General features: G+C 38.2%; 1 protein-coding gene across 1 annotated transcript in view; it reads left to right on the top strand.

Annotated features, from left to right (window-relative positions):
• The window catches only part of LOC104155932 (protein kinase C epsilon type-like), a gene marked incomplete at its 3' end in the record, with an annotated part of 62170 nt that extends 36745 nt beyond the window's left edge, over window positions 1–25425 (top strand). Inside the window, exon 11 of the mRNA XM_009708836.1 lies at window positions 25271–25425. Coding sequence (XP_009707138.1) covers window positions 25271–25425 — 155 coding nt within the window. The remainder of the gene's footprint in view (window positions 1–25270) is intronic.
• Between the last annotated feature and the right edge of the window lie 978 nt (window positions 25426–26403).

Here is a 26403-nt window from a genome sequence, read left to right as displayed (position 1 = left end):
CCCCTTTTCTGTGCTAGTCAAGGCCTTTGTTATAGCAATAGCCCAGCTGGATGCTACTTCCTCTGCTTAAGTGAAGTTCAAGAAACCAGCTGCTGCTTAAAAGAAAACTGCTTATTGTTAAGTTCCTTGTCTTCCCCCTGCCAAGGTTAAACATGTCCATTCTCCGTCAGCACCTCCAATGTAATGTGTCCCTAGATATTGTGGGGCACGCCTTCAAGGATATAAACCCAGTCTTTACCAAGTTACCTGCTGACAAGGCAAAAAGAGAGACAACAGTGACTTAATGTTAGCCAGCCACGCCTAGATCGGCTTCCCTTCCTTTAGAGCATTTTTTTCCTATCCCCACATTAGTGCAAGGTGAAATTCTGGCTCTGTGGAAGTCATTGAGGACTTTTAGGATGATGTTCATTTTAGTTTCCTTATTCGTGCCTGACTCTCTTCCTCACTATTGTAAGGAGCAGCATTTTTCCCTTTCCCTCCTCCCTTTTATAAGCCTCTTAAGGTTCTGTATAAGAACCTTGTACTTCGAAAATTTTAATACAAGACTTTGCATGATAGCTCCCCGAAACTTTTTAGTCCAGTGATTCACCCACACTTACATCCAGTAGGAAGTGATTGCCAAAGAATACATTAAGATCTTCCTCCTGTATGCAAACAGCTACTTTTAAAGAAACTGATCACCAAAGCCTTTAAATGTTTAGCTGAAAAACAAGAACTCTATAACCTCCCCTCAAAAGTGTATCACAGAAGACTGAGGTAAAGTCATATAGCCAAACACTCACAATTTTAGGAAAATTTGCTATTGTACTGAGATTTCCTGTGAAATTCAGCCTTCTGAGTATTCAGTATTATGCAGTCCTGACTACCATGATTGCGTACATTTTTATCCCAGACCATTGCTGTAGTAAAAGAGGAGGTGTCTTTTTCTGTATCTGTGATAATCAATGCAATGGCTCATTTAGGTACCAGTTATAAGCCTTACACTGATTTATTTCCCAGCCTGTGTATTTATGGTTCTTTTACCATGCTGCCTGAATGCTTCACAAAACAATAAACAGGGTGCCCTAGGGGAGCAGCTCAAACTGCTATCACTGTTTTACAACCGGAGACCTTAGGTACAGAGGGATCGCAGCCATAATCTTCAACAGTTTTGTGTTTGTAAAACATTGCCTGTGCCTAGATTCATTCTACCTAACTGTAGCACTGAAATTGGAGATAAACTCTGTCTTCATGTAGGGAACCGAGGTTCACAAGGCTACAGAACTAGGCACCTTTATTAGCTATCTTAAAGTTAGATGGAATAAAAGTGTGCGCAGAGCATATTAATATATTTTCAGTGTTAGTGTTTCATACTGTATGAACAACACTTTTTGTTTTACTTCAGATATCACTGATAATGTACTAAGCTTCTGCAGAGAGGGTGCAGGAGGAGAGAAGTAAGTAGCAACCAACTCTTAAACACTTTGAAGTAAGAGGCCTGACTAGTAGGGTTAATAATGTAACCAAGGCAAGGACAGCCTCCCACTGTTTAGGGTGACAATTAATTCTGAAACCATCCTTTCTCTAAAACTCAACTTCATTTACAACATTTCTTTAAGCTTACCTGTAGTAGTAAAGCGGGGTTTCAAAAGAAAACGTAGTCATCGTTTAAGTAGACATGAAACTGCAGGCTAAAGAAGCAAAGGGAGAATAGATGAAGGTATATAAGCATTCTTAATTCTGGCATTTCTTGGGTTTTGAGTCTTTGACTGCTTCTGTAATGCTCTTTTACCTGTTCTTGTGTGTGGTTTTTTGTTTATTTACAAAACATATGCACTTTTATATGCATACATATATTCACAGTGATGGGAAATCAGGCTTAGTCCTTTAGCCCTGAATCCAGCTTTTACTGTTATGGCCGATTTCACTAACTTCAAGGATGTACATAATTTGGCCCTAGTTTTAGCTGCTTCTTGTCTTTAAGTAGTTTCAGATATACTGTTTATTTTCTTCAGGAAGATCTATTCTTTGGCTTACCTTGACTGCGTTTACTAAATTTGTTGAAAGTCTCCAGTAAAGTGAATTCTACAGTAATGTCTGAAGCCTATCATAAATTCCTTTATCAGAGTGATTTCAGTAACATACACACTGTTGTGTGATTAATGATACATGATTTGATGACAGAAGAGTTTAAATGTTATTGTCACCTCCTAGTTTGTACATCATCATATCTATTCAGAGTCAAGGGAACTGAAAGGTACAATTAAAGGCTTTTCTCAGATCTTTAACAGGTTGTTTCCTATGTAGGAATGGATGAGTTATATGTAATATTCATGTAGTGTTTCACTATATCCAGCATTCTGTGTGTTTTCAAGAGTACATAATTAGTAGCATGTAACATGGGAAGCTTGTGTTGAGCAGGGATTGCTGTAAATCTGTAGCACGCATCTTTCACGATATTATTTGCAGCCCTGGCATCTACCTTGCTTTGTATCTTCTCCTGAGGACATTGTTTCTGAATTTACGTCTCTTCTAGAGAACCACAACAGGAACTCCTTTGTCTCTCCAGTGGAATCCTGAGAATGCTATCTGAAGTGTTAGTGTAAGTTTATCTGTAACAAACAAAAAACCCAATTGCTGGCTTTTTCTAAACTTCTCTCTGGTCTTCCCACCTGGCCAGTGGAAGATAGTGTGCTGGGCTACCATTTAATATGTATCTATGTTGCACACAGTGAACTTATCATGCGCTTTCATTGAAGTGAGGGGATTGAAGCTATGTTTGTTGAGTCTTTGTGATAGTCCTCAAAAGCTAAAAAAAAAAGCCCTGCCCAGCAATAAGTTCATTTTGAAAGCACTGTGTTTAATTGTAGCTGCTCTATTTTTCTTAAAGCATTTCTGGAACTGCATATGAACTGTAGTTGAAGATTTTTAAAACTTGGGTTACCTAAAGCCAAGTTCCTAAAAGGTAGCTAAACAAATGCAAGTTGTTGAAAGTTGTTTGTGAAAATTCCAGTGTCTGAACCCAGTGTGAGACAGAAATTTATGCATTATTTTAAAATAACTGACAGTCATTTTCTACTGAATGTTTTGACAGATTAATATTGCATCATAGCGTCATTTATTTCAAGTCAATTGTCCAAATAAAGCAATGCTAGATGTTGCACATCTGTCAGTACTTACCACCTTGCTGCTGTGTTTGGTGATAAAATATATGGATGGTAAAACTGTTGATGTTATTTTTTAGCCATTCCCCAGAATATGCTATGAATGGAAAAAAGGAATAAATCTAGGAAGATCGGAACTGTGAAACTCAGTAATAAAGGAATAGTTGAGAGGGAAAAAAAAAAAAGCAGACTTGCTGTGATGTATTATCTCAGAGATAAATAGTTCACAAAAACTATCTACTAAACACTCTGGAAGAGAGCCAGAACAGCAAGTGATGTAGTCCCCAAAGACTGTGTAAGGAACACCTTCCAGGAATAAAAGAGGATATCTATGGCTTTACAATCAAAATTTAAGGAAAAACACATCCCCGTTCTCCATTTTACACCCAAAATCACACTTGAAATATAATCAATTCAGTTGAATGATGGACACCTGTTCATAAAGAGAAGCTACTAATTTAATAGTTTCCAATTGCCAGAATGCTATGTGTAGCATGAGCTAGAAATACTGAAATATGGTCCAAATATTAATGTGCTGACTGCAGGAGAACTAAGCCCAGTGGAAATCAGATAGTGAACTCCTCTGTCTCTCTTCTGTGAGATAGTCTGCAGGTAGGAATGAATGACATCATCTGTAAAGGAAAAAAGCTTACCTGATTTTCCCTATGGAAGAAAACCTGATCCATCTCACCAGGTTGGTGCAGAACAGCTGATGCCTTAATGAGAACTGCTCAGGAGCGTGCAACACTTAAGGCTTGGATACCCAGATACGTTACACTTAGATTTATGTACTTCTTATTTCTGCAGTTTAAACTGATGGTAATGGAACGTGTAGTCTTACCAATATCTGTACTATCTGTTTAACCTTATATATTAGTTTTTCTCTGTGAACAGAAAGCAGCTTGCTTCTGTGTGGCAGAGGAAATCGATAGTGCAGAGTCTGACTGTATAATTAGTGAAATTCTGGGTCTGGAAGATACTGTTCAGTAAATTTACTCCTTGACTACTTTTCTCCCCCCCCCACCCCCCACCTCCCTCATTCCAGGGGATTCCAGGGAGTCTGCCTCAAAACATTACTCTGCTTAGAGAGTAAACTCTTTACTGCCTGCAACTCTCCACAGATAAATAACATCACAAGGATAGTGGTACTGTTATCGCTCCTTCAACAACTGAACTCTGCTTTTATACCAGGGAAAAGAATTAGTACAGCTATGAGTAAAAGAATCATCTAGTGTTCTAGTGTTTTCTAGTGTTCTGCTAGCTGAACAAATGTTTGTTGGGTATACAAAAAAAAATAAAAAAGCAACTACTTTATATTTGACCATATAAATCCCGGTAAAGTTTCATAAAATTAGGTGAAATTGAATGATGTGCTACCAGAAAAAAAGAAAAACAACGATTGTGTTGCCAGAATGCTTATTTCCAGGTTATTGTTTCTGATCTTACTGGGTTTTACGTAATTCCTTTTTTTTAGTAATTTTATTTAATGTTTTTTGAACAAAAGTGTTCGTGCTTTTTTGAATTCAGTGAGAGTGAAAGGCTTTTAGAGCTTTGTAAAGTTTTACACGGGTTACAAACAAAGAGTGATTGATTTAGTATAGACTAGAAATTTTATTTTTCTGCATCCCAAGTAGGAATCATGTCAGAGTATTTCCTCTGTCTAGTTAGGGTAGAAAAAAAAAGTTATTTGTCCTGTCTAACAGTTTGGCTTCCAGTCCTTATCAGAGTAATAAGATTGCAACCAGTAGCGAAAACAGAAAAAAGAATTTTCTTGTGTTTCAAAAGAAGTTTCAATTTGTGTATTGTATAAAGGCTTGAGTCAATATTTTGTCCTACTCAACTTAGTGTTTGTACATAGACAACAGTATCTAGTATCAGTACTATAGCAGTTTACTTGGTCAGTGTCCCGTACTGTTAAACACAGTACATCAGCTTCATGACTGGTCTAAGTAATCACAGATCCATTGATTCAAGTGAGTTTTGACTTGGTCATAGCAGTGAATAGGTTATTTTTTTATATGAGATCATATTACCAAAAGCTTGCCAAGAACTTAATACCATGCTTGAGTTAGATTTGTAGAAGCTTGCTACATCTCGTGACCTCAATTTACTTAAACTTACATGTTTCTACTCTGGTAAGACATAAATAAACCAGCACAAGCTGCAGAGAGCACAGTGCAACTCAGGACACTTCCATGGCCACCCCTTTCCAAAGGGTAAGTGCTTTGTCCGTCCATAAGCCAAGATCACTGTGGCAAAGGTCCAGCGTACCTCATTGTGTTGTGATGGAAAGAAGCACTTGGAAGAAAACAGTTCACTGTCCAGGATGTTAAATATTTTTTCAATACAAGAAGACTGCGTTTAAGTAAGGTGAAAGGGCTAGCTTTTAAGCCTCATCAGGGAAAAAGGTGGTGAGGCTTGCTGCGCTGACTAACACAGAATTTAACAAATATGAAAGGCTAAACACTTAAACCAGGTCCAACCTGTCTTGTATTTTTAACCATCATATCCTTTCTGTATAATTAAAATTAAGTGGATTTTTTTTTTTCATCATTTAATAACAGTAAGCCTGAATGGCATCATCCTGGGTTTGGTTTTATTTCCATGGTATAGTAGAATCTCATGTAACAGACCCGAGGAAGTCCAAGATCCCTGTTTTGCTTGCTGTGAATGGGCTGCCTTGAGGCCTTAGAAGGAGTAGGTTGAAGTATAACATGCTCCTGCGATCACCTGGTGGTGAATGGACCCTTAGTGATTGTTGCCAGATGGCCTTTAGGGCTCATGGGGGAAACCTTTGATATTACACTTAGACTCTTTTTCTGGCAGGGTGGATTTAACTGAAGTTTGGTGGCTGGAGGAGAAGGGCATCTGCTCTCAGTCAGCTCTGGAGCATTATATTGTTGACATTGCATCAAAATTAATTACTTTGCATTTTTTATAGTTTATTGATGTGGAGATTGCGGAATTTAAAATTTAAAATGTTTAGTTAAAGCAACATATTGTCACTACTGTCTCGATAGGAGTAAGACTGTTGTCTTACTTATAAGTAATGATAATATGAGAAGTGCAAAAGAAGCTGATGATTATGCTGGCTCTAATGCCTTGGTAACTTGCACTGAAGTGGAAATTCACCCCAGTGCTGCACTGATTTCAAAAGCAAAAAGGACTTGTAAAGTAGAAAGACTGAAAAGGTTGAATAGTAGTAGTCTATTGCTTGTAATGTTAAAATACTAGCTAGGCAGTACATAAAAATGGTGCTTTAAATGATACTCAAGTTAAAGAATTATTTCCTGCCTTGGGCGGAAGAACCTTCCTCATTCTTACGGCAGCTTTTCTGCAAAAGAGGTCTTACGATTGAACTTGCCAGACTGAAGATCTTACCTTCTGCTGTGCTCTTGAAGTACTTTTTAAATCTCTTCTTATTCTGTAGAATTTCAACACTAATGCAACATGTAAACTCCTGCACATACCCTAAGAAAACGCACATCACCGAGTGCAGTCTGTGCACTTGCTCGCAGGCTGACTTCATGATTATAAGAAGAACTTGATCTGAATGATTTGACCAAAAAGCACTTTGAGGCTAGCAAAGCAGTATCATCCTAAAAGATAACCTATTAAATACTGATAAAGGTCTATTTCTAGCCAAGTCATTAATTTAGTAGCAGGGTAATAAATGTAGAAAAAGGAGACAGAAAGCTGGGAGTTTTCTTTCTTGCTATGGCATCATGTTTTTGTTTTACTTCCTGAACTACAGCAGCTGAAATAATGTTACTGTTTTATTCCTGCTCACTGCAGACATAGAAACACATTTTGGTTGGCCTCAAAGTTCAAATGAAAAAAAAAAAAAAGCCCACCTGATGGGGGAATAGAAATATTTTTTTTAAAAGGCATTTGAGGTTCTGTGAGTCAGTGTCAAGTTTATATTTTTTCCAATGTACAATAAGTGAAACTAAAGGTGATCTCATGTCACAAAAGCAAAATGCATATATTTTGAAAAAAACTTCAGAAAGAAAGGTAGTTATGCATTTTTGTGAAAAGACTTTAGAATATTTCTCTTATCATTTTCAGTTTCAAGTGTTCTCTTAGGAGGGTACTCTTGTACAACCATAATGTTCCAATACATCATATGAATCTGTGTAAAACTCCAGTTGACATAAATACTTGTACTTCGAAAGACTAAGGGGTTTTGTTTGGGGTTTTTTGTGTTGGGATTTTTGTCACTTTTTTTCTTTTTAATCTGCAGCTTGAAATCTATTTATGTAGGTGTACATCCCTGGGTGTGTTTCTAGTATTTAAGTGTGATCAGAAAATATGTGCAGGTAAAAGACCCAGTAAAAAAAATTAGGTCTCATTCTGCAGTCAGATCTATTCAAATTGACCTTTCAGTTGGTGCAGAGTCTGTAGATGCATCTGACTGGAGGCTTGGAACAATAATGAGCTTTATTCACAACATGATATTCTAAAGGAGATTTTTTTTTTTTTTTAATACTCCACTACATTCTTGAAAGCACTGGCTTTTAATGAAAGCTTGTGGTTGATCAATGGAATTTTTTTACTATGTTTTTACATTTGATCTGCGTTGTTGCACATTAGCAGATGTCATAATTCATTGATAGATGCAGAGGAAAAGGCTTTGAAATTCTTTTCCAGAGTTGGAAGACTTGATACACACAAGTTATGTGACCCCTGTTCACTTTTGTTTTTTCAAAACATTTTTGTTTAAGTATTTTCATACATTAATGTTAGTTCATGAATCCTAAATGAAAAATTTTCAGAACCAGGTATGAACTGGAAGCCTGAAACAAGATAATCTTCCATCTCTTTTCCAAAATAAAGTGAAAATAAACATGAACTTTATATTTTATGCTATCATTCTTCTTTCAAGCTGCTGCAATCGTAATTTCAGTCTTTCTCCTGATTATGCCTATGTCACCTCCTTCATTGTTCTTTTGAAATAATTAGTATAATAATAAGGTTATTCTTCAGATGTATTGCTACCTTTACTAGGATAATGATCTTTAAAAAAAAAGTCCATTTTGTGTATATCTTTGTATATGTATATATATCATGTAAGTTTTTTGTTACCTGTGAAAATAAGAACTGTCCTACCAGGTAAGATCAGTCATCTGTCTAATCCTTTTGTTGCTACTGACACCATGCAGTAAAAGAGGCTATTTAGAGTTTTCAGTTACCCTTCTTTTTACCTCCACTGCGTCCTTCTCGAGCTGCGTAAACCAGAACTGCACATGATATTCAAGATGTGGGAACACGAAGACTTTATGTAGCAGCAGAGTAGTACCCTCAGTTTTTCTCTCAGTGACCTTCCTGATGTTACTCAGCATTTTGTTGGCTTTTTTTGAGTGCTGTTGCACCTTGAGCCAGTGGTTGGGAGACCTGTCAACAAAGGCACCAAAATGTTTCTCCAAAATTTTAACTCAGTTCCAAGTTCAGCATTATGTAGATGTGGTTTCAGGTATTTTTCCCCTAAAAAGAAAGTATTTTCACTTTACGGTTACCTATTATGAAGCTTGTCACCACCTTTTTGCCCACCCAGTTTGAGTGATCTTTTTTGGAGTTCCTTAACCATTAGCACAGCGTCTGACTATTTGAAAGAGCTTAGTATGATCCGCAGATTTGCACATTTCACTGTTCACTTCCTTCTCCAAGGCACTGATAAAAATGTTGAATAAAACTGGGCTCAGAAGTGATCCTTGGTGGGACCCCACTAATAGAGTGACATTTTTCTGCCAGTAATAAAATACTGATTTAAGGATCTGTCAGATGAAATAGCTGTACTCCTGTATCAAGTTCTTCTTATACCAATTCCTCTAATCCTAAAGAAGCTCTCTCAAGAAAAATCCCCTCCTCCTCCTAACGTTATTCTTGCCTTATTTTCCCTAGATGTGATGCCACATCGACTTGTGCACTCTTCTCTCTTCACCTCCATTTCCTCAGCTATTTCTTGTAGATAGTAATACTTCTTTTGCTACCCATAGTCACCTTGTTTAAATGAAAAGTGCCACATGAGGCATACTCTTAAAAATAATCTTTCCTCCAACAGAGTTTGGTACCCTATCTGTAGTGCTTGTCAGTGTGTGTATATTGGACTACCTTACAAGTGTTCCTGAGTTTTGATTTGGACTAGGAATGATGCTATCAGTATTATTTTACAAATGCAGAAATGGGACCTAAAGAAAGTCAGTGTCATTTAAGTTATTTTTTCTGTTTCCACTGTGGGATCACGCACATCCACTCACTCACTCTGGGCGTCAGGAGAGTTATCCTCACAGGTGGTCGGAGTGAGGTATATCTTTACATTGGTGTTGTGTGTGGCACAGCATAATGGGTAGTGGCAGTACAGGATTTAGGCTGAACCATTTACACTGCACCACAGTCCTGGATGGTAATGCCCCGTTTTCTGTCATTTTCTTATTCTGGGTACAAAAGAAGTTGCGGTGCTTTGTGCAGTGGACTTTCCACTCAAGGAGTTCTGCACACATGTTATTGCAAGTCAGAGTTGGTGTGAACTTGAGTTTACATTAGCCTCTCATTTCTTTAAGATGAATAAGTAAAAAATAGTTTTAAGGGGGTTTTAATTAAAAGATTTACTGAAATTGTTGAGCAAGGTATGTTTGCAAACTTATGAACCATGACCAGGGCTTAGTTTCTGAGGTTGATTTGTTCCATCTGTTTGGTAGCATTATCTGCTTGTAATGGCACTAGGTGGATGAAAATTTTGCAGTGGTAAAAATACCAAGAATCTAGTGTAAATTGCATGTTTCTACCTTGTAATTTCTCTCTCTTACGCTTTGAAGCATGTTACATTTTCTATTTAACCTGGAATTAAACTTTTCTGACCCAGATCCATTCTGTCATCTCTTTAAGTATTTTTCAGAAACATCCTTTCCTTCTAGATTTACAAAAAAGTGGTACCACTTAAGCTATTTCAGTAACTGTCAAAATAGGAACTTTACTATATTCATGTACATACGCATTCCTTTTTCAGTTTATCTTATAGCGCAACACATTCTGCAAATTCCTGATGCAGACATCTTTCTTTTTTATGGGTATTCTGCAGAGAAGTAAACTGCCAGGCTATTCTGTAATCATCTTTGATGTTGCAATAAATGCTGTGTTCTTTAAAGTTTTTTAACCTTTAACCAGCTAAAGAACAAATCAAAGAAGCAGATTTCTAGATAATTTAAAAAGACTATAGACACAGTAGATAAGTTGAAGTCTGTGTTTGCTGTGTATCAAAACTTTTTCCCTCCATGGGAATACAGAAATTTATTGAGCATCTAGCAGACAAACTTAACTCAATTTAAAGAGCTCACCAATAAAATAAATGTATATTCAAAATGTGCAATTATTTCCACAAACAAGCACGTATTTACAGGACTAATGTTTTAAATTAGCCATACTTCAGTATGCACTGAAGGTGCCCAGTGAATACGTGCAACCTGAAGCCTCCATGAATATGCTGCTCCAAGCAGCAGGTGCAAACCTGATCTCACAAAACCTTCGCCCAAGTCAGAGGTCAGTGACTGTTGGTAGTGTCCTCATGACATCACTTGATGTCTGTCCCCAGTCATTGCTTCAGGGGAAATTTGATGATCCAGCTTTAAAACCTAGTAACATTTTACTGAGTCTTAGCGGGAGTTCAGCTTTATTCCATCCAGAGCCAAGTCCTCACCTGTAACCTGTAAGGCACTTGCCACCTCCATAGTAAGCCAAGACGTGTCTCCCTCCCTCCACTTCCTTTCCCAGAAGCAGCTTGACTAGGGATTAAGTCATGCAAGGGACAACCTGTGCTTCAGGCAGAAAATCTTCCTGTTCCTGAAATTCCTGGGGATCACGTTGTACCAAACATTAATTGCCTGCCTTTGAGGGTATACGTTTAATCATCTTTGGTTCAAATTTTTTCATGCCTTTGGAAATAGATACACACTGTCTGTCAGCGAGAGTACAGCTGGCCTGAGCACCAGGTGCTGGGAGTTACCCAGCACAGGCCACCCTCACTGGCCGGTGCAGACCCACGGGGTCCAGATGTGACAAGCGGAGCTGGGTGCTGGTAAGGGTGTCCCTCAAGAGCCCCCAACATGATGAGGGAATGAACCAGGTCCGGGGATCATTCGGGAGCCGGGGCCAGAGGTGCACAGGTCCAGCCCTGTGCTGAAACAGGCTCCCATGGGCAGTGTGGAGGGGTTGTCCCTACCCAGGGGAGGCTGGGCAGGGACATTGGGGCCTGTAAGTGCCCTCAGGGCTGACTGTCACTAGCAACTTTGTAAGTGCAAAGAGGGTTAAATGCTAAATTTGAGGCTACAGAGGATGACAGCGCTTAGTTCAGCTGAAAGCCCTGTACCGAGATAGTCTGTCACGGTCCTCATTTCCCTATATCAGTTCATGTGGTAGCTCTGTATATATGCTACCCTCTTACCATTTGCTGAATAGGCAAATCTGTGCATATATGAATTATTTTGAAGTAGACATATTTATTTGAATTTTTGTTAATCATGTTAAATGTTAACTTTTTTAGTCGTTATTTATAGTTATCATTTCATTCTCCCTGTTTGTTGGGGTTTTTTTTTCCTACATGAGAGGAAATCAAAGCATGAAACACTGAGTTTGTGGGTCGAATAGTGGTGTGTACAAGAGACACAAGCGAGAGCATATGAAGGTTAAGTTTTCCTCTCTGGCAGCTGCTCTCTAGCAGAGCAGGTTATCCGGTTTCTGCTTAGCAACAGAGACTGCACAGGGATTTGCACAGAACATTCACCCAGGGTGGAAACTCTGCCCATAAACTGCTCTTCATACTGACCTCCATCTCCCCATGCCAAGGCAATTTTGATTTTGAAACCTTTTGAAAAGGTTTCAGGAAAAGCACTGAAAAGCTTGAGAAACTGTTATGTATTGTCACTATCTAATGAAACCGTTACACTAACTGTTACCTAGGGCAGCCTAGGCCTAAGAAAAGTAGTGTAAGAGGAGGTGAAGAAAGGTCACAATTTTGTGGTTGGCCTTGTACCAGGCATGAAGTTTGCAACAAGTCTTTTAGTCTCTCTGTTCCTAAATAGCCTGATTCAGTGATAATTTTGTGTTGTCCTCTCTGAATGAGAGATACACTTCCCCAAGTGTAGATGAGCATCTCTTCTTTCATTCTACAGTCAATGTGATGAAGCCTGCTCAATGGGAAATAGGCTGGGCACCTGTAAAAAGTGAGGTATAATGTGCAATCCCTGGAGCTTAGCAAAGTGAAATGGTCCCTGAGGCTCCAGCAGTGGCTTCAGCACTCAGCAAAGGCTGCAACTCACTCAGGTTAGGCAGCAGATGCCCTACAAGCACTGCTTTCCTAGTGTTGCTTTCACTGATTGCCTTGCTGTTTCTCCTTGTACATCCTAACACTACTCCTTCTTGGCATATACTGAGTCCCTGTGCAGAGGAGTTTTCAGTCTGTGTTACTAAGTACAGTACCAGTGGAAAGTTGGTCTGTCGTTGGGTCTTGTTATGTTATTTTATTTCAACTAATAATAGTCTACATTTGTGCTCAACGGTTTTTTTTGTGTATCTACAGTCTGAAGGACTGAGCTTGAATTTGAGGAAATGAGTATCAGCATGTTAATGTGCCTGTCACTGTTAGAGTATTATGAATTAATACCTGTAAGAAAGGAGAGGTCCTGAAGAAAAAGCTGGAATTAGATATTTCTGAATGGAAACATTTCTTAAGTTACTTTAGAGCAGCAACACATCTATTTTTGCTGTCATAATTATTTTGTTCTGGCTCAGTCAAGTTCCCAAAAAGAAAGTCTTCCTGGTAAAGACTGCAAAATAATACTGTGCTGTTTTTCTTTCATGTCAATGGAGACACAGTTACTCATGCTAATGTCTCGTTTTGAGGAACTTGAAATCCTCAGTACAAATGCAACTATTTTTTAGTATTCAGAACATCATGTTCAAGTAAACTGTAGACTTTAAGTTATTTCTGGCATTCAGGGCATAGTTTGTGAACTGATATGACAGTATCTTGTATGAATTTTCCATCTGGATCATCACAGTGCAGTAGAAGTTTCTTGCTGTGTTGTCAATCTAGAACCAACTGTTGTCACTGGCTGACCTTTGTTTTTAAGTACGTGGGAACGTTACTGAAACACTTCACATAATAGAGAAGAGCTGTTTCTCTGGTAGTGAATATCTTTATGTTGCCAAAGACTTCATTCATCTCCTTCTTTTGAATGGAGCACAGGATTCCCTGTCGTTCCCCACCGCAAACTTTCTAAAAGTATAAATGAGCCAATTTCTTACCACTTAATCTCACAAAATGTCCTATAGGAGTCAGTGGCCTGGTCTAGTGAACAAAAGTTAGAAAATGAAGTCCTAAAATAAGGCCAGAGAATGTTTTATTGTGCTCTGACTTGTGTAAAATTGCTGAATACAAAATACTGTGTGCTGCTAGGTGCGTCAGTGAATAATCTTTTTCTTTTTTCTTAGTGGAAAATGATTGAGTTGGTTATAAGAGTAAGGAAGTATGAAGAACATACAAAGGAGCGCTCTGATGGGAACATTAATTATGAATGACTTACTGATGAATGTAAGGGAGATGCTAGCCAGCTAGAGACTGGAAAATTATCAGCTCCAAAGAATAGGAAGCTTGTACTGAGAAATTGGTAAAAGCCCTCTATTTAATGCTTGTACTTTGTTTCTGAGTTTCATTTGATGCTTCCTCTTCAGAAGAAAAATCAGCTGGGGGCGAAGTACCAGTCTCTTCACCCACCACCTTTTTTAACTTAGGCAAAAATAACCATTTAAAAGCAGGAGAGAATATCTGGTAGCAAATGTTTCTGTAACACATGGAACATCATAAATGGAATGAATATGTAGGCAGTGTGTGTAGAAGCTGGCCCTGCTGCAGCAGTTCCAAAGCTCATTCCCACATTACAGGCAAAGAGGTTTGAAAGCTTTTGGAGAATTCTGGTTTACTTCTTTCTTAATAAATGCCCTGATGTTGACATCAAGCTCCTATTAGCCAAGTTAACTTACAATACAACGTATCGAATGTTTGAATAACTTTTTGTGCCGGTCTGCGTTGCCACCTTTCCTTCCACAGTGTCTACTGCTCTGTTCATAGGCAAGTACAATTTTAAGCTGGAAGAAGAGGCAGGTTTTTCCAGTGCCGAATTTTGTAATGCAAGACAACCCTCCTTTCACAGACTGGTGCAATGGCAACAATTTGTTGTTGCATAGGGAGAGAGGAAAGCTCCATACATCTGTGCTTTCTTTTCTTACAAATTCTGAGAGTGTAAGCAGTTAGTGAAATTTAAATTTAAAATATGCTCATGTATTTCTGCTGCAGTGCCCATTTTGGTTCAGTATGCCTAGTCCTGATATATGTGACTAGAAGTCATATCTCAACAGACTTCTTTGTCTGGGTAGCATTTATATAAGTAACTCATTGGTAAAGACATTGTAGTTTCCTCCTGGATCACGGCTGACAGTTTCATAGGTCTGAGAAGACAACTTCTGCCTTTCGGTCAGTTGTCTGCATCCCTAGAAACAAAAAGTACTGTTGCAATACATCATGACTGTGATATAAAGAATTGCCCACTCAGCTAATTACTTCTGGTTGTTTTTTTCAGCAATAATAGGTAATTTCTCAGAAAATGGTTGCTGGATGAGTATTTTGTCCCATCATTTTCATTATCTTCCTTAACGGGGTTCCTTTTCCTTCTGATACCACTGCTGCTGCACCAACTGGCTGCATTCCCAGAGTATTCTCTATTAGTTGTGTAGCATCTGATGCGTTTCCCTGTGTGCTCAAAGACATAAACTAGATGCCTAGACAGCATAAGAAAACAGGAATTATAAAGACAAGAAAGGTTCCAGAACCAGCCTAGGGGCTGAGGAGACACCTAGGACATGTGCCATCTCTGTCTAAGCTCCTTGGTAGAATATAAACAGGTTAAAAGTTGTTCTTAGAAGTTCTGAAGTACATTCAAAAACTATATAGTTAGTTCTAATTGAAAAACAGTGTTTATATTTTTCCTGTAAGAATCAGAACAAAGGAATATTAATAGCTGCCTGCACATTGTAACAGTTTCTGTATAATGACATTTTGCAGGCTTGATATAATTTTCTGCAATGTGCATCAGGCCATTAAATGAGAGGTCTTTAAAATTATCTCACCAGAACAGTTCTTTTTTCCAAACAACACCAAAAGAAGATGAGATCAAAGAATTTCATAAAAGGCGCTTTTCACAGCTTATCTGTCATCAAATGAAGGTATTAGGGAAATGGCCTGAGCAGCTTTTCCTACTTGATACCCCTTTTGAAGTGACTAGAACTACAAAACACGCCATTTCTGCAAAGGATTCCAGTTGTGTTTCTCCCCTGTGTGAGAGGAAGGGCACAAAGAGCGTATCACACCAGCTGGCACAGTGCTGGGGTCCTTGCTCTTGGACCCTGCTTGGGTTTTCAGGGATCAGGCAGGGATCAGAGTTGCCACCCCGGGGAGCAGCAGTCCTTCCCTGAGCTCACCAAGGAGCTAGTGGCAACCACCAGTGCAGCTTGGGGCAGACTGAAAGGTTTGCACCATCTCCCAGAAAAATCCGGTGACAACACAACATGTATCTCTGCAGGATAATTTGAGGTTAAAGATTTTCCCGAAGTTAGAAGTCTTTTTGTTTCAGTTCGTTGCTAAGGTTAAATGGTAGGGGATCGAGCTGATGAAGTGGCAGTGCATATAATTTGTTCTGCATCTTCATTGCATGCCCTCGGCTAACAAATTCCACATAGCACAGCATTAAAAATTAAACCCTGATCTAAACCCCGTCTAAGTTAAAGAGAACCTCACCAGTAAGCCCTGTAGAAACTGTGTCAGAACATTAGATGTTATGTTACAGATGTCACAGAGAGCATTTGCATAGGCAGAAGGCATAATATCCATTAGCGGCTCAGAAGAACAAATAAATAAGACTAATTCTTTCAAAGTGGGAAGAAACTAAAAAAAAAGAAAGAAAATGTTTGCACTCATTATAATATTTTAGGGTCTTAATATCAGATGTTTGTCTATTCAAGAAACTCAAGTAGAGCTAGAATTTTGTGTCATGTTCTCAGTGGGTAAAATGACAGCTCTATGGAGAGCAGGCTGACAACTCTCCACCTGCTGTTTCTGTGCTACATTGAATTAGTCTAAACTTTATCTTTTTTAAAAAACAGGATTAATGAAATGTTGAACCTTTTTTTTCATTTGCCTTAGTATGAGCCTGAGACACCAACTAATCCAGTGCGTGGTAAATTTGGTCCAGATAGTAATCTGACAGAATTCATTATCTGAAAAGAACAGTAGGAAGACTGCATTCAAACATCAGATATTTGTGTATTACACAGGAAAAAGCTCTGTGTAAGGGATGTAACCTTCATCTGTTCTTCTGATGTGTATATAATTGCTAGCTGCAGATTTGAGGGTATAGATTTCATTCGTATGCATATTTTATCATATTCCAAAATTTACAGTACAGATGAAGACCTATACATTTCAAAACTGATGTTAAAGTCAGTGGATTTTGCTGACCACAGTGGGATTAGATTCTTTGAATAATTGACAGAATCAACTAAACTTTTCTAGAAGTATTAGTGCTATGAGGATAACCAAATGGTGCATTTTTTCACTCTCTACAAATTTGGGACAGGCTGGCTTCTCTTCATTTTGGACAGTTTTAGAGTGTTGTTGGATCTGTCTTTGGAAAAGTCATTAAACAAGATTTCCTTCTTGAATGCCAGTCTAGGTAAAACCTAATCATCCCTTGACATTTTTTGAAAAGAATAGGTGATATCCACAAGGTCCTGGCTAATGTTTCCTGCTTTGAATTGTAAATTGTAATTTCCATAGTTCTGTGACTTGCTGCTGGCACATAGTAAGTCCCCCACCCCCAGCCAGCCAGTTTATCTCAATGTACATACACTAGCCATGTTTTCCTTGTTGAACAGTACTATGGGATGTGTTACAGGTATGAAAAACATGTTAAAACCCCCATTCTGTTCCAGTATCAATTGATACTCCACAGGGAGGCAACATAAATCTCCCATGACAAAAACGACATACCAGGTCTGCTTTATGAAGATTAGAGATCTCAGACAAACATCTTGCTTAAAAACCCTTTTCCAGCGACTCACATTATAGATGAGTAAATGCTACAATGCAAGTCTTTACAGGAATACAGTGTGAAAGTTTTGGGAACCTCTATACTGATTCTGAAAGCACTGTTTGGAAACTTGTGTACGATTTGTAGCTTTTTCTGGCCCTTCGCATCGTACAGTATGGTATGATAGGGTAGAGAGGGTTTTTTTGAGGATTATTCCCGTGTCTCCAGGAGGGCCAGCTATTCTTGAAAACATTTTCAAGACTTTAAAAGTGGTTTTATCCCGTGGGCTCTCAATTAACATAATGTCTGGGATCCCTATGAAAAGAATAGAAATATTTTGTGATCAGTTTTGTAAAATCAAGGAAAATTAATTACCAGTTCTTTGTAAGAAACAAATGTGGAAAGCACAGAAGTGTTTCTCTGAAGGTAGGATATAACTTGCAGCACAGCTAGGAATTCATATTTTGCGTAAGGTAAGCACAAGAAGTAATGCAAATGATTTGTAGCAAAGAGAGTTCCCAGGGGTATTTTCTATAAATACTGAAATAAACTTCCAGTGGAGGTCAAGGAATGCTTATCAGTCGTGATTTTTAAGAGCTGATCAAATTAATTTCAGGAACTGATGCAATTTTCTGATCTGCAAGGCAGAATAAGTTCAAGGAATACTATTCACTACTGACTTCTGCTGCTGTCGAGGGGCCTGAGAAGGGAACAGAGCATTTTTGGCACAGCAGGAGACCCTGCTGCAGTGGAGTGCCGACAAACCCACCTGCCGTCCAGCAGACCAGACTGGCAGAGACTTCTGCTTCTAGGTCTTTGTGGGCCAAATGGAGTCAACTCAGCAGGGCTGTTCGGGTTCACAGTTAGATCGCTGGCTCACAGGGCCCAGAGACTGCCTTGCAGCATTGAAGAGGTTAGTTCCCCTTGGCTGAGGTACAGCTGATCCTGCCTGTCAGCCGTGGGATAAGCTAGATGACCTTGCAAGACTTCTTTATCCAATTTTGTGTGGTTCTCTGGCTCGCTCCAGTCTATGTTTTAACTTTGAGGTTGTTCGTTCTTTCAGGGGCAAAAAACTGAATTCAAAATTGAATGCTGGGCAAAGCTGAGTAAAACTGAGCAGTAAGTCCCTAGCTGTAATAGTATTCACCAGCTTGAGAGAAATCTGAATTGTCTGGTTGACAAACAAATCCTTTAATACAAAATCTGAATGTGTGCATTTTTTGTTAAGTGGAAGGTGCAGATAACCCGTGTGAAGTTTAAGATAGCAGTTCCTATGTACAGGGCACTTATTCCAAGAAATATGGGATTCATAGAAATTGTTCCCTTCTTTGGAACTCTGTGAAAGCCCTGGTACAAAACAGGAAAAACAACACAATTAGCCCTGAGTATAAACACTGAAATCAGAGACAGATAACGTGTCGTGGTGTCCTGTTGAAGATTGTTACTGTAAACTTCACAAAGGAATCAAATGAACAGGAGAGAGCTTTCTGTGGTTTTCGTTAGTGTTGTACCTGTTTTTTCTCTTGTTTTTAATATTTGTCCCTCCTAATGCTGTGATTATGGAAGATGTATATGCCATCCTGGTTAGTCTTCTGCTCAGGGTGTTGAAGGTTTGCATATAGTTTTGTGTACAGTGTGCCTGTGCAATTTCCATCAGAAGCAGGAAATGTTTATTCAAGTTCTGAGGGGTGGGACAGTTGCTGTAGTTTTAGGTAATTTTAAACAAACTGTTTGAGCATCCTGTTTAAACAGAGTTAAGTAATCACGGTTTTGTACTAGTTGGAAAAGAATTCCATACATGCGTGATATGAATAAAATATCATTTTACAGAGCATACCAAGGTGATATATTTACCTGACTTCTTGAGCAATAGAAGTTACATCTTTGACTTTTGTTTTGCAAGAAGTTTAGTGGCTAAACATATTCCATTATGTAACAGTACTCTACTAGAATATGAACTGGTTTACATTTAAATTTACCTGTATTTAACACACATATTAGTTTCCTTGATATTTTCAGTAGCCTCTGGGGAAATCTAATTCACATACAACTTTCTCAAACTGGGAGGAAAAAAGTGTGTTCATGCAAAGAACTTGGTTTAGGGAACTATTGAGAATTGGGAAGAATTTATTCAGAACTGGTTGTATGAAAACGTAAATGAAGGAAAAAATAGTAGTTGGAGTAGGCCGGTAAGATTTATCAATTGTGAATTTAACTTCAGTAGTCCATATTTGATGCCTTTCCTGAATTGTCTGGTTTTAAGTGTTGTAAGGGTTGAACTGAGAGACAAAAAACAGTAGCGAAAAGATTTGTTCTGAGACTTGTAGCATGAATGCACATCTCAGATTTGAAACTGGGAGACAGACTGCATGATTTATGTTTGTTTTGTAATATTTCAGTAATGAGGCTGTGCTGAACTGCCTATTGAGTCCCCCAGCTGGTAGAATTCATTTGAAAGAAAAAAAAAGGTTGTATTCTTCAGATTGCGGTGATAATTGTGCTTGGCCTTATGTCTATCGATGGATTGTCTTTAAGCTGCAATCTAATGTTAATGAGATTTTAACTGGAAAACAAACAAAAGACAGACACGTTAATGACTGATAACATTTTTTTTAAAAAATCTTTTAAGGGCTACACAATAATTACTGTAAACAATACATCAAAGCCTTTCCATGTCTAAGCTTTCATACAGAGTTTATGTAGAAGCTTGTTCCCCAACAATGGTGTTATTCCACATCTAAACAACTAATAGACTGTATAGTGTCATCTGTTAAATCAAAACTGATTGGCAAGATTATCTGGTCTTAACTAGTAGGAAGGTCTTGATCATTAATCACACCTCCACAAAAAGGAGCTGGATTGAGTCTGTTGCATCCTTAGAGTTCATTATTACTGAAGTTTCTGGAAATCATCCCCCCTTTTCCCCGATTAAAAACATGTACATTATTCCAAAAGAAACAAAAGGTAGAAGCTCTGTCCAGTGCAACTCGTAACATCTAAAAACAAGCAAATATAAGCTGGTGGGGAGTGCACGTAATATGTAGGCTGATGTTGACAAAAGTATGTAAATAAAACTTAAAATCAGAGAATGGTTTTGAAGAGAGAAGGTTATGGTAAAAATCAGAATAAAGAGTAAAGGATTAGTTAGAAGGACTTACAGTAGAGCTAAAGGATGGCTATTTTGAATGTCAGTGAGGATGAAGAATGAAATTGGGGCACAATTAAAGGGGTGGAATGAGCGAGAAGATGAAACAAGGTTTCTAGTTTAAGTGACAAGTGTACTTCTCCAGATAGTGATAGGGACAGAGACTAGAAGAGGGGTTGCTTTTGGAGTCTGGTTGTGATGAGACAAAGCCTGCAGGAGACAATCTCAATTAAGAAAGACAAGAGATGAGACTGGAATAATAGAGATGTTAAGACAGGCATTTACGCATTCCAGTATAATAGTTAAATTTATGATCAGAAAAGACTATGGAAATACAGAGTGAAGTTGAACTTTTTTGTTTTGACTTCTAGCCTGTTTATTTCATGTCCACTTTGCTTTTAAAATTCCTTACTCATGCTCTCTGCTCTGTTTTTCTTTCCATTTATTATTTTAAGTATTGTCATTCAACCATACCTTTTGAGAAATTCAAGAAAAAGCAGGTATGATTAAGGGCTAAAAGAAACCCTGTAAAAGAATCTAATTACTTTAGAAAACATATTAGCTTACTTTGCAGTATTTTTTTTGCTTTATGGATGCCAAGAGAGGATTAATCTATAATGTCTTTGTTTGTGATTTTGCCTTTTATTTCAGTTTATATAATTAAAGAGTTCCCAGGACTGCTTTTTATTTTGTTCATCAAAACATACTTCTCAAATGTTATGAAAACAGAGTCCAAAAATATTGCAGTCCAAACCAAACCTATTCAGTTTTCTCTTGGAACACAATCAATGATAAAGTCATACCTTGTATCTCATTTTTAACTGAGTAAACACTGTTTTGTCCCTTAATATATAATTCTTTAGAGCATTCACTTTATGTTCTCCCACTTCAATATTTGAATATATCCTAGTGATACATTTAGTGAGATGCATATAATCAGGTATAATATAGTTATTTCACAATTACTGTTTGAGGATGAAGTCCTCACTGCACTAAAGTCGCAGAGGTCTCACTGGGTCACTCTGTGTGTGTGCTTACATTATGTATTTTGATTCTGTTTTGATCATTTACTTTTGATGAAAGATAGGGAAAAAAGTTTAAGTAGCAAAAATCAAAATAGCATGTCTGTTGTTGTTGGGGTATGGGAATCAGAAGAAAAATGGACTTACCAGTCTCAGCTCTTATTCATAAAATATTCTCTTTTCTCTTGCATGCTCTTTTCATGTAAATTTTGAGTCCCAGCTGATCATGTCATTGTCCTGACCAAAAAAAGACCAGAGGGTGGTTTTAAGAAAGTAGTTTTCAAAGGGACTGAATGTATTTCATCAAAAAAGATGGTACCTTCTAATGTTGAAACTCTGGCCTGCTGTGCATGTGCATGTTGTGTATCTTATTGTTTACCCCATGTTAGTGGGTGAGAATTAGTATTTTTCTTCTCTCAAAGTCAAACCCTTTCCCAGACTCGCTGTAAACAGAGAACAGAACTTTCAAGCATATTTTTTTTTTTTTTTTCGGTGAATTATCATTAGGAAGCTGAAATGTGCACCCAGGAAAGCTGGAAAAATAACTTGAAATATCAGTGTATAGCAGAAGAATGCAACACCAGAGCAATTTCAGTCACTGAGCTGTTAATTCTGGTTTTGGTAGGTATACTTTTGAAGAGGTGGTCAGCTAAGCTGCAGAATCTGCCAGGAACACCCCTTCAGATTGAGAATGGGATGTGCATAGTAAGGAAGATGTGGAAGAGGATAGGAGAGTATCCTATTCCCAGCACTCTCCAGCTCTGGGAATGAGCTGCAGCTCAAGATTTTGTTCATACTGCATAATGACAAGATATTCTGCTAAGCAATCCAGGTTAAATTTTTGGTTAGCTAAACTGGAAATATCTTCCAAAGGACTGAACCAAAATAAAAGAACTCGAAGTTTTAACTGAACACAATTTCTGATATTTAAAATCAGCAATTAGGCATTCAGTGAATGTAATAAAAAAACATTGGTTCTATTTGAATCAAACATAGAGTGTTTAATATAAAAATGATATAATGTATATCTTGACATATTAGGAAAGGGCCCTGATCTATGGAATGGTGTAGACCGACATTTTGGCGTGGATTTTTTTTTGGTGCACCATCCCTGGTATTTGAAAGAGTGGTGGTGTCACTGTTGGGAGCAGCAGCTCCCAGCTCAGTGTCAAGTTGAGGATCACCATTTGGGAGTCACAGTTGTAAGACCCAGCACAATCACTTTGCATCAGCATCATTTGTTTTATACTTATGATACAGGTGCAGCAAAAAGATAGAAATGTTGGGAATGAGTGTGGCTGCTCAGGAGAATGTGAATTGCAGCTTCCTTTTCCTGGTTGTGCTCACTCACATCCAGACTGTTGACTTTGGAAAGGTTAAAAAAGCAGTGTAAGAAGGTTCAATTTCAACAAGAGTTAGAAGTTGTTACTTTAACCAAATGTTAGTCAGACACTCCCCAGCCTGCAGTCCAAATGGGTTTCATACTTGAAACACTGAACTATATCCATGTGAGAGAACGCAAGGCAACGTCTTGCAAAGGGAGGCTCGTACTGAAACTGCTCCTCAGAGATAATCTGTAGCGCAGCAATGAGGAGCTTAACGGAGGACAATGCCTGCAACTTCTTCTTAGGGATGTTATATCCTCTTATGTTACAGTACAGTACCAATATAGCTGTGGTTTTGACTGACTTTATCAAAAAACTGACTGCATTGGTGTTATTTTTAAGCTCTAGCTTCTGAAATCCTAAGACCATCTGAGATGTATCAGATTTTCTTTTAAAAGCAAGGCTGCAATTCTTATCAGTTCCAGAGAGAAATCAGCAAGACAGCACAAGGACCCACATTTTTGCTTAAAACAAGCAAAGAAGGTGGTATTTAAAGCCTACACTAAAGTCAAGAGATCTGCACTATGATTTTGAATGTTTCTTATCAGCAGTACTGAGCATTGCAAAAAGAACAAAAGCATGGCTCTGAAGCCATGCTCTTTTGAGTGTATGATACAGCCAGAAGCTTTGATGCTCTTCTTTAGTACGTTTTCCTTGCTAGGGAATGGTAAGAAAAATGTTGGAAAATGTACCAAAGTTGTTAACAGTGTTTTACCAAGAATGCCAGTCCACCTGGATCCTAAAGTTGATCCAGTCTGGCAGTTTCTGTGTTCACAAGTTACAGGGGAAAAGGCACGAGGTTTTTTTCTGCATCCTCTTTCTGTAATCAGCAAAAAGTCAGCCAGACATTTCTAGCCTCCTCCAGGAAACATCCCTGATAAGTATAACATTTAGGCATTTAATGAGCAGGATTAATGCACACACTTAAGTTTAAGGATATTTTTAAGTGCTGTGCTTTCAATCTGAGATGTAGAGTAGATGATTAAAGACAAATGGCAAACATTTGTGAATTTCTGGACTCGTATATATAAACTATGTAATCTGCAGGCTTGGATTCACTTGTGGAAGGTTAATTAACTTCCATCTTCTGTTGGTTTTGCTTGTCCGAAGCAATGTCACATCTTGTCTCTTCTTCAACCCAGCATACCAGAGACTATGAGCTAGAGCCAAACTGCAGTGTGACGTGAAAGTTGGAAAGGGACTCCCTTTGTTGAAGTCCTGTGCTTGCACACCTGTGTGTTGTGTGACCAGAGAATGAAATATTTATGTCACGTGAGCTAAGGCAGAGCGAGGAGTGTATGCTCAGACCCGTTCTCCATGTCACATGAGAATTATCTCCACCTCTGTCTAATCTCATGTGCAGATAGATACAGATATTTTACAGTAAGGAAATAAAGAATGTGAAGTAGGCTTCAAACCAAGGGTGAATGAGTAAAGAGCTGATGATTTAGGGCTGTTAGTACAGATTAGGGATAACTATGAAAATTTGTAAGAAACATTTACAAAAAATAGGATCTACATTATATCAAGTGGATATGTGTCATGTCTTTGCTTATGCCTTCATCTGCATTGCCAGTTTAGATCATAAAAACGGTTCAAAATGCCAAACACACATATAGTTTACTGGTATTCTCAGTTCTGACTGTTTCCCTGAGTGCTTAACTTTGGGGTTTTTTTTTCTGAAACACACCAAAATGAAGTGATTGGCTGAGAATCTCAGTTGCTCAGTTGCTCTAGCAGAACTAGAAGTTTGTTTCTAGTTCTCCATCATGGAAACAGGCTTGAAAACTTGAACTTTGAAGTGATAAGCATCAGAAGAAAATAAAAAGAACCTGATATGTATTTTAATAATGTAATTATACTTCATTGTCTTATGAGAGTTTGAGGCAATTCAAAAAGTCATATGTAAGTATTTGAGATTGGCAGCACTGGTTTCTATAGCTTAACAATTCTAATTTGTTTTTACATAATTTGGGAAAGATGCTTTGCAGACAAAGTAGCTGGTAAGAGATAAGAGAAGAAATAAGGAGCCTGAAATTCTCCCAGCAACCTGTCAGTAGTTGACAGAATTGACTTTCTCTCTTCATTGTTATGGCTAAATTTTAAAAGAAATAGCATCATTTTAGTATCTCCATTATTATATAAAATCTATTATAATTCCATATGTATTTGTTGATGTGTGGAGATATGTGTGTGTGTGTGTTGCTTATTACTACATTCTGATTCTATTCCCTTTTTGTCATTTCTCACTTTGAGACTCTTGTCTCATTTTCTTCAGGTTTGGGGGATTTTGCTTGTCAGCTTTTCCTTTTTCAGGGTTGTAGCATTTGTTTCTTTCATTTCTTGACGTAAATGCTCCAGTCACCTAAAGTGTAGCTTCAAGCAGTCCTTTGTGTGACTAGAAGAAATTAGCTAAATAGCACTGTTTAATTAATTTCAGGACCGCCTCTTTTTCGTCATGGAATATGTAAATGGAGGAGACCTAATGTTTCAAATCCAGCGCTCACGCAAATTTGACGAACCTCGATCCCGCTTCTATGCAGCAGAGGTCACATCAGCACTCATGTTTCTTCACCAACATGGCGTCATCTACAGGTACTTTTTTTGATCAAAAATAAAGTATTCTGGAGGCTTGGGGCTGGTTTTGGCTGAAATCCTCTGTCTCTTAGCAACCAGATTTAGATTAGTTGTTTGTTCCAATTTGCTTACATAGAACTTTTTTTGGCTGTTTATCATTGAGAATGTTAACATTTGAATAGCCTCTGCAGCAGTCGCCAGCTGTGTGTGCCAGTTTTGTATTATAGTCCAAATAAAGCGGTTTTGAAAAAGCTTGGCACAGTGCGACCCAGAGGTGACCTTTCTGCAGATCAGTGCAATCTCTTCACTTTCCTCTCTGTGCCATAGATTTCCTCTCGGTTTCTAACTCCCTGCCACTTCCTGAGTTTGTTTGTCCTAGTTGTCTCCACTCTGATACAATCGGGATGGTCGTTTGCAATGCTTTACTTATGCCCCTTCCTCTTGACTGTTTGGGTGAAGGCTTACTCACCAGCAGGAAGTGGCTCTTTGCAGACAACTTTGATTTGCTTGCAAGTGCCCCGCATCTATTTGAACCTCCACACCCCTGCAAATCTCTAATCTTGAACACCCGTGCGCTCACACAAAAAAAGTGCGTATTGTTGCGCTGTGGTGAAGAACGCATTTAGGGATAGGCTTTTTTAATTAAAAGTAAGTAATCACTTTGAAAATTTTCACCCTGATGTTAATGTGTTTATTAAGTCCTTTATCTTGTCATTTCACCCTTCCTCTCTCTTTATTTGTAGCAGCCTGCCATTGCTTGCGATAAATTTAGGCTTTCACAAGCAGCGTGCTTTACAGGTTTTGTGATACAGGTCTGTCCTGTCTACTAAAAATTCTGAATTCTGTGGATCTAACTGAGTTTTGATATTCTCGCTCTCTTTCATGTTATCAGTTTTGATTTGTGGTAGTCATCTCAGGGACAGGCAGTCTCAGATTTCTTGAGCAGAAACATCAAGATGAGGATGTGGAATTTGTCACATCCTTGGATTCATATTA

Source organism: Cariama cristata, unplaced genomic scaffold (genome assembly GCF_000690535.1).
Source record: "Cariama cristata isolate BGI_N322 unplaced genomic scaffold, ASM69053v1 scaffold4021, whole genome shotgun sequence".
Classification (NCBI taxonomy): Eukaryota; Metazoa; Chordata; class Aves; order Cariamiformes; family Cariamidae; genus Cariama; species Cariama cristata.
Note: the sequence above shows the minus strand (reverse complement) of the source record. Positions and strands in the feature narration are given on the sequence as shown.